Source organism: Biomphalaria glabrata, chromosome 13 (genome assembly GCF_947242115.1).
Source record: "Biomphalaria glabrata chromosome 13, xgBioGlab47.1, whole genome shotgun sequence".
Lineage (NCBI taxonomy): Eukaryota > Metazoa > Mollusca > Gastropoda > Planorbidae > Biomphalaria > Biomphalaria glabrata.
Genome location: NC_074723.1, coordinates 33,364,419 through 33,377,630, shown reverse-complemented (window position 1 = coordinate 33,377,630; position 13,212 = coordinate 33,364,419). Strand labels below are relative to the sequence as shown.

Genomic DNA, 13,212 nt, shown 5'->3' with positions numbered 1-13,212 from the left:
CGTGCCCATACATACACACATTCACACACAAATTGGCCTCCTTCAGTCGTCGAACGACTATGGTTCATCTCAGAGCACACTTCCTCATGTGGCTGTGGAGCCCTATTTTGGAGAGACACTCCCGTCCACAGATAGCGCAGGTTAAGGTGGCTTTTGCTTTGGTGGTAGAGGAGTTGGCCGTTTTTCGGATCGTAAGTTTTTCTTCCTGAGCTGAGACCCATGTACTTTCACTGTCCATAGCTTTCTTGGTCACTGTCTCTCTCCATCTGGTGCGGTCTAGAGCCATGTCTTCCCAATGGTCAGTATTGATGTTCACTGATTTGAGGTGACTTTTTATTACATCTATGTAACGGAGGTGGGAGCGACCAGTTTTTCTTGTGCCAGTCGCGAGTTGTTCATAGAGGATGACTTTCGGGATGCGCTTGTCCTCCATCCGGCGAACATGTCCAAGCCAGCGCAATCGGCGTTGTCTGAGGGCTGTAAAGATGCTGGGAAAACCTGATAGCGCAAGGATCTCAGTATTGCACACTTTTTCTTTCCATGTGACTTTCTAGATCCTACGGAGACGTCTCAAATGGAATGAGTTCAGTTTTCTCTCTTACTTTGCGAAGGTGGTCCATGATTCACTGCCATACAGCAGTGTACTCATAACGCATGCCCATACAAAGTTAGCGGATACACCAGAATATTTTGTTTCTAAACCTTCAAGTACTTTTCGAAACTGCCTTTGGTAAAGACCCTTAGCTCTGATACGTTAAATCACCAAGATACCTGCATTAACAATATGTTGATATTTAATAGAGCTTTGTGCAAACTTTCCTGCTTTGAGTTTATGGTTGGGATATTCTTTATTTAAAAAAATACAAAGAAAAAAGAAAAAAAAACAACATGTTTTTCCCTGTCAAAGCTCGAGCTCCATCAGTTCTTACGCTTGATTTTTTTTTGTTGTTGTTCCCTGCATACCAAACACTCAACGCAGTTCTTCATAGCAATGAATAAATACTGACCGGAGATAGCGTCTTTGACTGAGTGTATTGAAGTATGGCCAATAAGAATAATCTTCGTTTGCTTGAAACTTTTTAGAATATGACAGTGTCAATAATTTATATTGATAATTAGAATTTAAAAAAAATATATTTACATTTTTATATATAAATACTGTGTCCGCGGGCCGCATACAGCATTATGGCGGGCCGCATTTGGCACGCGGTCACAATTTGCCCACCCCTGCTCTAAGGCATTTGCGTCTATTTAAGATGACGGAAAACTTTAACAAATCTCGTTCATTTTGTTCTTTCAAATCCATGGGATATATTTACATTCGTTATACTTAGAAACCTTATATCTGGTCGAGAGGCTTATTACGCTTGAAGTAGGCTTGGCTTGTCTAGGCTACCTATGAAGGGGGCTTGAGGTTCGACACCCTACAGAGCGCCTAAAGGCAGCACGGAAAACCTTCACCCAGATACCCCCCCCTCACTGATTCACAAATAAGATCATATAAAGCTATAATTATTATTATAACACAGAAATTTATTAAAAATCATGTATTTCATTGAAGGGTGTTTCAAGGTCATTTGTCTTCATCAAGAGGAACATAGGGGCCTCGATTCATCATGCTCTCTCTCTCTCTCTCTATCTCTCTCTCTCTCTCTTCTCCTTCTGTGTTAACATGCGTGTCTGTAAATGTTGTTCGTATTATAGTCGTTATGTCGAGGTGGGCAATATGAATTTCCATTTGCTTGGACCAGTAGTATAATCCTATGTTATCTTCAAACACACCACTGACATCAGTCATTAAAATTGTCATTCATTACGTAAAAATGGGTCAAGCTAAAGAATCTTGTATTTATTACAGAAAATCGGTTTTTCTCTCCGCAAAATATTATTTTACGAGTAGCACTGTTATGTAATAACAGCAAAAATAGTTTTTAGTGAGGCAAGAGGTTCACCATTCGATGTCGAGTACGGATCTTCAGAGCCAATTGTTTTTCTGTATTCTGAGCTTTAGAAGTTAATAATAATAATAATAATAATACGAGAAGCATATCCTGAAACTCAATGTTGTCGACAAATGCCGAAAATGTGGAAATGTGGGCGAGTCGATTGAACACATTATGGCAGGATGTCCAGCCCTATCAGAATCGGCCTACCTGGGTCGCCATAACCAAGTTGCAAAGTTAATACACCAACACCTGGCTTTGACGTACAAATTGATCGGTAAGGACACTCCCCCTTATTATAAATACTCTCCGCAAGAGGTTCTCGAGTCTACTGAACATCTGCTGTACTGGGATAGGCCTATTCTGACCGACAAAACGGTAGATTTCAATCGCCCGGATCTGCTGTTCATCGATAAAAAAGAAAAAACCGCTACCATTATCGATATCGCCGTACCACTATCTCATAATTTAAGAAAAACTGAGATAGAAAAACAAAGAAAATATGGGAACCTAGGCTTGGAGATTAAGCGTCTATGGAAATTGTCCAAAATAACAATATACCCCATTGTTATATCAACCGAGGGGATAATAACAACTGACCTCACAGACACCTTCAAGGCCCTCAACATTCCTAGGAACATCTTCGTTGCCTGTCAGAGGGCGGTACTGCTGCAGACCTGCCACATCACCAGAAAATTCCTCAGTGGAAACTGTTAAAGGGACTACGATGAATTTTGTTTCTCTTTAGCGAAACTCGACCCTGGCAGCGCCAGAGAATGACTACTCGTTCATTTCTAACATAATAATAATAATAATAATCTTTATTATCCATTTATCCATTTATTAGTCTTACAATTTGTGCATTACACCAAAACAAAACATTATAGCTATAGAAAACCAAAATATACATTCACACCATACTCACTCGTAATTTATATGCGAAAAGTTAATATCAGTTAGTTATATCTAATGATTAGATTGCCAGATGGACAAAAGAGTATTATGTGCCCTTTACTTTTGCAATATAACAGTTAATACATGGCTTTATTCCCGATGAAATTAAAACGAATTTATACTTGTAGTACGGGTTATAAGTTCTGAATATTATAATTCTATTACCACTAGGAAAAAAATCTATGATTGCTATTCTTTTCAACCAACCTTTTCCTTAGAAGTTCTTTCCACAATTATTTCTATACTAAAAAAAAAGTAAAAAGCTATATAGTTCTCATTTATTTCTTTTCTAAAAATAAAATAAATAAATAAATAAATAAAATAAATGAATAATAAATAAAATCATAAAGATAGAAAAGTATATGAGTGCTTTACTTTTATTGGCATAATTTGAAAAAAAAAATAAAAGAAATTAATTGACAAAAAAAGAAATTTATTTTTTTCTTCAGTTCAATAAAATCGATTCAATTGACGAAATGTTTTGAAAGAAAAGAAACTATTTTTCTTGACTTATTATTTTTCTCTTATCTTTATCTCTGTAAAGGAAGCACTCTCTCCTTTGGTAAGGGTATTCCAAATGACGCCATTGGAATTCACTTTACTTCCCCATTGACCGTTTAGATTAGAATTATGACATGAATTGTACCACCATGCGCTTAAGTAATTCGTTGCACAGTTGCTGCCATAAAGGTCATTATCTTTATCATACGTACTAAAGGACATGCTATTGTGATATGATAAACTGTCACCAGCATTTCCTGAATAGGCTCCAATCTTTAATTTGTACTTCTCTTTTTCACTCAGTATTTGAAAATCAGAGTATTGCGCATAATACGAATTTCTGTTATATTTGATATCAATTCTTAAATCGTATTTAGCCGCAGATGTTAAATTATAAATATGCTCGTTTCCCAGATAAAATTCGCCAATGTTAATATCTCCAAAGCCGTCACGGTATTCTTGCCAACTTCTATAAAAATCCACAATGCCATAGGTTCTCCTCTGAAAGATGATCCATCCACCACCATCTGTTTTCGTGTCACACATGACCTTTAACCCGGAAGCTAATGTCACCACCACCCGTTCTTCTCGAGTTTTCACCTCACGACAGGATGCTATCTCTTTGTCTTCCGTTCTCTCTAAAGAGTGAAATAAATATTTCAGAAACAATTGCATTCTTTTAAGACATAAAATAATTCAATAAAATATATGTCCAAAACATGTGTGGGTGGGTAGTTGTTTCCTACAAAGATATAAATTAATGTTTATGTAAATGAAAAGATAATAAAAAAAAACTATTTCTGCATAATTGAACATTCGAAAATATTTAACAATATAACATAATTCGACTTTAAAAAAAATTCAGTTTTATTCTATTTTGCTGGTCTATTTAAACCGAGTCCAGATCTAAATATGATACTAATAATAGAAACTTTTGAAAGTATCTATGGCCTCCTTCGGTCGCTAAGCGACTATGGATCATCTCGGTGAGAGAAATGCCCGTGTCGAAACGATGTCGCCCACACATCAGCCTCCCCCCCCCTCTTCACGCAGCTGATGTATCCAAAGGAACGGCAGTGCCGAAACAGTTTGGGTCAGCGGCGTCGCAGGTTCTGCCAGAGTGTAGCACTGGGTGCTGCAAACTGCCTTAGCGTCGCCAGCTCCTGATTTTTCCTCAGGTTTGACTACCGAAGCCTTTACCATGATTGGGTATAGCTGCTAGGCAACAGAGGTTTGAATTCAGAGTTTTCCTTGAAAGTATACGCTCCTTAATACATTAATTTAACCCACAAGTGCTTCTATTTATTACATTAAACTGAAATGGCTAGTTAATTCGAGTGTTATTTCTCATTCCTCACTAACCAACCCACCTAACAGCCCACCTACCAACCCACCTACCCGGGCAATGCTTCTCAGCCCTTGGGTGCAAAAGATAGTTGAAGGAAACGATTAGGTCTGTAGGGCAGCAAAAAAAAAAAAAAGACTTTAGTTGAGAAAAATAAAGGCCGCTTATCTTTGCGCTGGCCAAATGAAACCCTGATTGTTGACCGTTGACCAAGGAAACAGATGACCTTAACATCATCATTTACCCCGCTACATCTGAAAGGTAACTTTACCTTTTGGACGGTCAAACCTATTATCTAAAACGCTGAATCAAATTTGTCTGCTTTAAGACGTACTCTCAAACGCATTGACTTTTAGCATGTCGATTCTGGTTTTACTTCTCTCCCCTCTTGAGATTAAAATGACCCTCGCTTAGATTCTATTAAATTGAAGACTCCTATGGGCACTCTTTTGTCCCAAAATGTATTCAATTGTTGACCACTACGATATACTTGAAAGAGACATCAAAACTGGTCATATATTGCAATCTACTTAGAAGACCATCATTCACTATAATGACTTAACAACTATAATTATTGCCCATAGGCCCATACCATTATGTGGTCACACCTGTACCTGTTTTGTTTCACATTAATTTTTTTTTCAATAAAATATCTACGATAGCAAGCACCGCCACGCAATGCTATACACCAACATTAGTTTTAATTGTGTTTTGAAAATGGAAGTATTGAAATTGTGTATTTTTGTATGTACAAGGTAAGTAAGAACAGGTGTTCCGTACTGGGATTAATTCCTTACAGTACGCTCTAGGTCTCTGGCAGTGTTCTGTAGGGTTCGCTTGTTCTCCGTACAAGGTGAGACCCAGGCATGCACCAGTTCTCTCTGTTTCAAGACTAGTCGTATCTTATTTATAGTTTTTCGTCCACTTCCATCGGGACAATTTATGATCGGTCAGTAAGTCAAAGGTCAAGGCCTTTAAAATAACATATTGCTGTGCCTTGAAGTTTAGCATGAACTTGGCTCGTCAAAATGTGGATATCTAATATATAAAGCACAAACAAAGAGGGGCTATGTATGTATGTATGAATGCATTTATCTGTATGTACTCATGCTCCTTCTTCCTTAGTGCTATTAGACCATTAAATGGGTTGCCTAAGCTAGCCAGGAAAACCAGTGACTTGGCAGAATTTAAGTCATTGGTTAATATGCATGACTGAATGCATGACGCGTAGGACGTAATCGTCTTCTTTTTGTGGTAACGTCTGTATTATATAAGATAAGAAGATGTATGTATTTATATGTATGCATGTATGTATGCAAGCATGTATGTATATGTATGTATGTCTCCAATAGAAATCAAAACCGTTTGACCAGTCTTGATAAAACTTGACACAAAAGTTCCTTAGGTCGTGGCAGAGAACGTAGTGTATCTTTAATGTCCTCCCACAACCTGGGGGCCCTTAAAAATAAAAAAAAATACATAAATGTGTCTCTATTAAAGAGAGAAATGTTTAGACAAATCGTGTAGACCCGGCCCGCAGCCCGCTTTTCATATTCGGATAGTCAATTATAATATTATAAAAAAAAACAACAACATACTTTACCTCTCTCAATCTGTGAAACATTGGCGGAGATGACTTCCAGTTTCTCTCTAAATGTGTTCATAGTCCGTTGAAAAGCGTTGAAGTCTTCTTTCAAGCTTATAATGTTTTGTTGTTTAGTGTTCAAGTCTTCTTCAATGCTTTTTATATTTTTCTCCTTGGTATCCGAATCTTCCTGAATGTATTTTAGAGTCTGTTTATTTTCATGAATACTTATATTGTCTTCATCAGACTTCCTTAATACTTTCTCCATTACTTTGACCAAATCCTCAAACGTTGGGCTCAGAACAGAAATAGTTAACATCTTATTCAATCTCTCGACTCCTCCTTGTGAACGTTTGGCATGAGCTTCACAGAAGTATTTTCCAGACTCTGAGAATTGTAGATTGCTCAATGTGACTTGAAGATAGGAGTCTTTTAATTCGTTGTCAAAAATTTCTCCTTTAGCGTTTCTAGAGTTAGAGTGACCTCCATGGATGGTTGTCAGAACGGGTTGACCTTTGTTTATAGTTGCGATTACACCATTTGTCTCTGTATAAAAAGAGTGTAGATATTAAATGGAGACTAACAATATTAGACAAGCTTTCCTTAACTATAATCAAGTTAAATACACTTTTTATTTTTATTAAAAAGCTCAGTATATTGATGGTCGATAGAAGTAATTAAAAGCTGATTTATATTTCGCTTTATGAACTATTATCAAAGAGAGAGGCGTTGTAGCTGAGCGGTAAAGCGCTTGGATGCTGAACTGGGGATACCGGGTTCGAATCCTGGTGAAGACTGGGATTTTTTAATTTCAGGATCCCTTGGCGCCTATGAGTCCAACCGGCTCTAATGGGTACCAAATGTAAGCCTCCATGCACAAAGGCTCCGTACTGGGATTAATTCCTTACAGTACGGTATAGGTCTCTGGCAGTGTTCTGTAGGGTTCGATTGTCTCCGTACAAGGTGAGACCCCGGCATGCACCAGTTCTCTCTGTTTCAAGACTAGTCGTATCTTCGATTGTGTTTCTGAGCACCCTGCATTCGTAGAAGATGTGTTCCGCGGTCTCGTCTTCAGCGTGGCAGTGTCGAAATCTGGAATCGTGTTTTTCTCGTCGAATCCTAGCGAAGTAGGCTCCTATTGTACAGTTTCCTGTACGGAATCATGCCAAAATTGTGTGTTCCTTTGTTCTAGCTGACAAACAATCGTCTTTTCTGTTTGGGCGTTTGAGAACTTTCCAGACTTCCCGTCCCGTGTAGATATGGTCCCAGTTTTTGTAACATTTGGACTTGACGCATTCACAAATCCTCGCTTTTGCACTTTCCTATGTTTGCGGCTCCTTTGTTGCATTTAGAAGAGTTCCTTCGCCAAACTGTCGGCATTGTCGTTTTCTCTGATTTCACAGTAAGAGGGAATCCGTTGCATCACCATACGTACCTGATTTTTTTTTTCAAGGCCCTCCAAGCACGACATATTTTATGTCAGTTGTGTAGGCATCTATTTGGACTCTCGAGAGATTGCAGGCAGGAAAGTGAGTCTGTAAAGACAATTACATTGGCCGGTGCCCAGGGCCGGGACCCTATGCGAAACGGATTGCGCGGGGCCTAATTTGGGTTGTGATAAGGATAATTAGTTAAAATTAAGATTTTGTATTAGAAAAAAAATTCGTCTTTGCATTTTATTCATACTTTACTAAGTACAAAATCTCTGTCAAATTAACATTACGAGCCATCTACAGTAGATAGTAGTTATCCAACAAATATTCGCATCGCGCGGGGTCTATGAAAGTGCGGGGCCCGCATAGGTTGCTGTCGTCTAAGACCGGCCCTGCCGGTGCCGCAGTTCCTTCCTCGATACGTTGTTCAATATGTTCCAGGGTATTTTTGATTCCTTCCAGTTCCGCCATGTAATTGCTTTCTCCTGCAAATCGGCTTGTCAGTTCTTCGCTTTTCTGTTAAACCTACGACTGCTCCATAGCCCGAGTTTCTTCTGCCTTTGACTTCTCTCGTTGATCTGCTTGTGTAAACCAGAGGTTCTCAACCTGTGGGTCGCGACCCCCTTGGGGGTCGATTGATGATTAGCCAGGGGTCGCCTAAGACCATCGAAAATATGGATTGTTATTGTCTATTCTTATAGTGATGTGTGGGTGGGGGTCGCGGCAGAGCGGGAGATTATAATAAAGGGTCGCCGAGCAAAAAAGGTCAAGAACCGCTGGTGTAAACCTTAATGGTATTTTTCTGGAGGAATGGGCTAAGGTTTTTTCTTGCACTGACTTTTGTAGGTTTTGTTTACATTTCTTGTTTACCTTATTGCTCCATAACTCATTCTTGATGTTAAGAAATGAATCAATAAAAAATAAAAAAAAAAACAGTTATTTAATTTGATGGTGGCTTGATTTGGCGAAGGGAAATAAATCTTACAGTATTGACATAAATGGCTATAAGATGGAGTTATCTCTGTAGATAGATTTTTTTAAAATTAATTTTTAAAATCTATTGCTTGTGTATTTTGTCCTTTTAGTATGTTTATTGTAAATACTAATTGGAAAGTAGAAAAAAGATAATAATTAACATATATCTTTATCTTATATAAAACCCAAAACATTAAGCGTCCTAAATATCCATCCTACTCAAATATCATTTCTTGCCAACAATGTAGTGTGCTCCTTAAATTTAGTCGCCATGATAACAATTTAATATACAATGGTACCAAATCTTCCACAATTTTTAACATTTTTGGAATTATTTTCTAAAGAGCTTTCCGTGAAATTAAAATATATTTTTCTAATACTCCGAAAACTAAATTTATGACAGCCTGTCATGGCATAGAGAAAAAGATATCCCATTACCATGAAGTATATATAATGCTTGAAGTGTGGATGTTTCATTTTGATCCTCTTCCAAAACCTGTAAAAATAAAATCATACCATAATGTTTTTATCGTTCAAAGATTACAGAGTTCTAAGTATGATATTTGCATCCAATGTCTAAAGTATTACACAAATGTTTCTATGCTCTTTCTGACCGTGTTACCTTGACTTTCACTGGTAAAATTTTCACGTTATGTCTAGATCGCAAATTTTTTTTTTTTTTTTTTTTTTTTTTTAATATTGAAAATAAAACTAAAGTTCCCTGTTTTAGACCATGTTATTAATAGGGCAGATGACCAATATAACATGTTACTTTGACTTTCACTGGTAAAATGTTCACGTTATGTCTAGATCGCGAATTTTTTTTTCTTTTAATATTAAAAATAAAACTAAAGTTCCCCTTTTTAGACCATGTTATTACTAGGGCAGATGATGTAAAGTTCAATTGTTTCTATAGCCTACGGTTAACGAGGGTGTCATGTAGCCAGCACAACGACCAACCACCTTTACTTTTCCCAAACTAATGTCAGGTATACCATTAGAGCTCGACGGAATAATATTAATGGGAAAAAACAAACTCTACGTTTTTTCAATACCTCGGGTTTTTAGCTGACAATCAAGTAGTATATTTAATGGAATTTCCATTAACAAATCACAAACAATGCATTTAGATCACAAAATTAGATAAAATACAATATTAATTCTATCACTACATGAACAGTATAATTAATACACATACCAATTGCAATCATACATACAGTGACATCTAGTTGAACGTATTAGAAATGTTTTAAAAGAAACAAACGCAATTTTTATTTATGGTTTTAAAGTGTTAGGTTATGTCTTGCTGTTCATATCGAAAAAAATATTGTTCCTATAAGAAATGAAAAAACGCGTCTCTATTTCGCAAAGATCTCACTTATTCCAAAGTGGAAGTCAATGAAACAATAGGTCTACATACTGTTATTACTAGTTAGTTGACATTTTTTTAAAGCATTGTTGATATCCATTACCAGACTAATGTTAAACACTTTCTTTACATAATTACTAATTGAGTAAACACAAATTCGATGCCACATAAGGTTACATAAGTCTTCATTTTATGCTTAATTTATTTTCCCGCTATACTTTAGACTATATAATATACATCCCCCGAGTTCCAGAGAGGGTCGTTAGATTGATTTTTGTTAGACAGTATAAAATCTATATGTTATTTAGTCAGAGTTTTAATTTTCGAAATAAGCCAAAGCAACAACATAAAATCCATGTTATCTTTCATGCACAGAATTCATTTTCAATTTTCTGTCTTATTGCTCCATACAAAATGTGCTACCTTCTAATATAGATTTAGATTGCAAACTTTAAAAAAAAATTCTAATTATCGGATTAAAATGAAACTTTACTCCGTAATTTATTGTTGATGATAAGACATGAATAATTAAAAAATAAACAATTAGTCAATTTGATAATTTGTGTTACTTTTTTTTCTCTCAGAAAACGCAAAATCGATAGTTTTAATTGTTTGACTATGCTCTGCAGAGAATTTAGTATTTAATTTCTGTAAATAGAAACTATTTAAGCTTCTGGCGTAGACATATTATTGAACACATTATGAAAAGATATAAACAAATAAGATACTTGGAATGAACAATTTAATGTCAGAGGCTCAATTCGTTCTTTTATAATCTCAGAGCTTGCGAAGAAATGAACTCTGGAACCTGGAGAAAGAAATTTATTTTTGTATGGATTTATTATTACTAGGTCTCTTACAAGATACAATACAAAGCTGTATTATTTCACAGGGATAAAACATAAACTTTAAATCTATTGATTACACTTGACTGTCTTGGATAAATAGAGTACGGTGGAAATTTTACCTTTTCCCATTTTAGCAAATATAATTTTAATCTAATTACGACAATATTTTAAGTATTATATTTGGTCTCTCTTAAAAAAATATAAAATTTAAAAAAAAAATGTGTATATTAAGTAGCTATTTAATATATCTAGCTGGAATAGCCCGCCCAGTGTGCAGCCGAACATTCCGGGCTCACATAGGTCTCACCAGCCACATGAGGAGACATAAAACCCCAGTGCAAAGACCTTAGCCCCCTGGATGACAAAGTGGTCATCATCGAACCACGATGGGCGAACTATATATATATATATATATATATATATATATATATATATATATAATATTGAAGAAATGACCTCACACTTTTCTCAGAGAATGAACACCATGTTTTAATCGACATTTACCCTAAACTCTATTGCCATATCACAAAGGGGCTCGTACAGATATTTATTCTGGGAACAGTAACGAAACAAGAAAAGAAGAGCTGGCCATAGAAAACGCTGAGAAGACAACATAAAAGAATAGATGGGCCCGTCATTCAAACAGATTGTATTCAATGCACAAAAGATCCGTTGACATTTGTTCTCCATTTCTCTAATCTTCTGTAGTGCCCTTACGTTTTAACAGACTAAGGCAGCGGTTCTCAACCTTTTTTTGCTCGGCGACCCCTTTTTACAATCCCCCACTTAGCAGCGACCACCCCCCCCCCCACTACGCACACACACAGAAATTGAAGAATAGACAATAACAATCCATTTTCTCAATGGTCTTTGGCGACCCCTGGCAAATCGTAAATCGACCCCCAAGGGGGTCGCGACCCACAGGTTGAGAACCCCTGGACTAAGGGATAGCTGAAGCTGAAGGTGACATTCTGATGAAATTTGCATCAAAAATTATCTCCGGAGTCACAAGAAGCAATTATGTGGTGTATTATTTTTATTATAGTCAGTTAACAACTGAAGGAACCAATAATTAAGCGGCTAGAATAATATACAAAAAAAAAGGTAAGAACATAAAACTAATCTTATTGCGATAAACAAAAATAACCTCGCTGCCATTAAATCAAATAGTCATATGACTCTGTAATAAAAAAAAAATGCTCCAGTAATCTTGGATAGATACCTAGACGATCAGTCTTTTTAAAGGAGCATTTATAGGTGTCCTCGTCTTTCTTTAAACGCCGAATCTCTTCAATCAAAGCCGTCGAGTTTGTTTCATATTCTACTCCTTTCTTTGCGGACAAAGAAACATCTGTCCCATTGGCATTGTTTCCGTTGACGCTACATCTGTAAACTTTGGCATCAAACTGAGTTGGGTAATGCAACGTTAAAGCTAAATGCAGATTTCCAAAACTGACTTGTGAGTTTTTAAATTTCGTAAGCTGTTTTAAATTAAGTGTGGAAGAATCTAGAGTAATAAGAGCGATGAAGTCCCTAATAGTTATATCATAACGAGAAAGTGTTAGAGATCTGATAACATCCAGATGTTGAACTTGGTTGTTGGTTATAGAACAGTTGATCACAAGTTGTGCAGTTATCTCTAATGATATAATATCTGGTCGGACATCGATGATCAGTTCTGAAACATAGTAAAATTTATTTAGATGATCATAACTATCTCTAGCTGAGTGAGTAGAAATAAATACAAATGAAATGAAATCAAAGAACTGACCTGAACTGGACAGAGAGACCAGCACCACACACAGAGTAAGATGTACCATATGAGCCATTTTGACTATGACATCAAGTGAGAGAATTCTTGTATAAATAGTAAAACGTCAAAAGATAATGTAGATGTCTCAGACTGTTGGAAACTTTCTTATCAGTTCAAGTTACAACAACATCTCTAAGTCAACATAACGTCCTGGAATTTAATATGACAAGCGTGACCAGAGAGAAATCCTTGACCAGTGTGACTTGAACAATTATCAAGAAATGTAATAGTCTGTAACGCAGGGGTTCTCAGCCTGTGGGTCGCGACCCCTTTGGGGGTCGAATGACTATTTGTCAGGGGTCACCTAAGACCATCGGAAATTTGGGTTTTAAAATCTTTATATCTATTTATCAGCTGAATTTTTTTTATATTTAATTATTATTTTGTAACTAGCATAGTTGGTACCATAGGTGGTATACATTTTCATTTGATATAACAAAACAAAG

General features: G+C 36.4%; 1 protein-coding gene across 1 annotated transcript; it reads right to left on the bottom strand.

The window, feature by feature from the left end:
- Positions 1 to 2,746: 2,746 nt before the first annotated feature.
- On the bottom strand, positions 2,747 to 12,783 carry LOC106059402 (fibrinogen C domain-containing protein 1-B-like). The gene is made up of 6 exons (XM_056008905.1): positions 12,725 to 12,783; positions 12,176 to 12,631; positions 10,834 to 10,913; positions 9,175 to 9,232; positions 6,347 to 6,874; positions 2,747 to 4,036 (listed from the first exon to the last, which is right to left on the bottom strand). The coding sequence occupies exons 1-6, from the start codon at positions 12,780 to 12,782 to the stop codon at positions 3,411 to 3,413; spliced, it is 1,806 nt and encodes a 601-aa protein (XP_055864880.1). The 5' UTR covers position 12,783; the 3' UTR covers positions 2,747 to 3,410.
- Positions 12,784 to 13,212: the final 429 nt, after the last annotated feature.

Coding starts and splice junctions, on each gene's coding strand:
- LOC106059402 (XM_056008905.1), bottom strand. CDS start 12,782: ATGGCTCATATGGTACATCTTACTCTGTGTGTGGTGCTGGTCTCTCTG. Junction 10,914..12,175: donor TAAAAAGACTGATCGTCTAG/GTATCTATCCAA, acceptor TTCTTTCTCCAG/GTTCCAGAGTTCATTTCTTC. Junction 6,875..9,174: donor AGCATTATATATACTTCATG/GTAATGGGATAT, acceptor CTTTTTATACAG/AGACAAATGGTGTAATCGCA.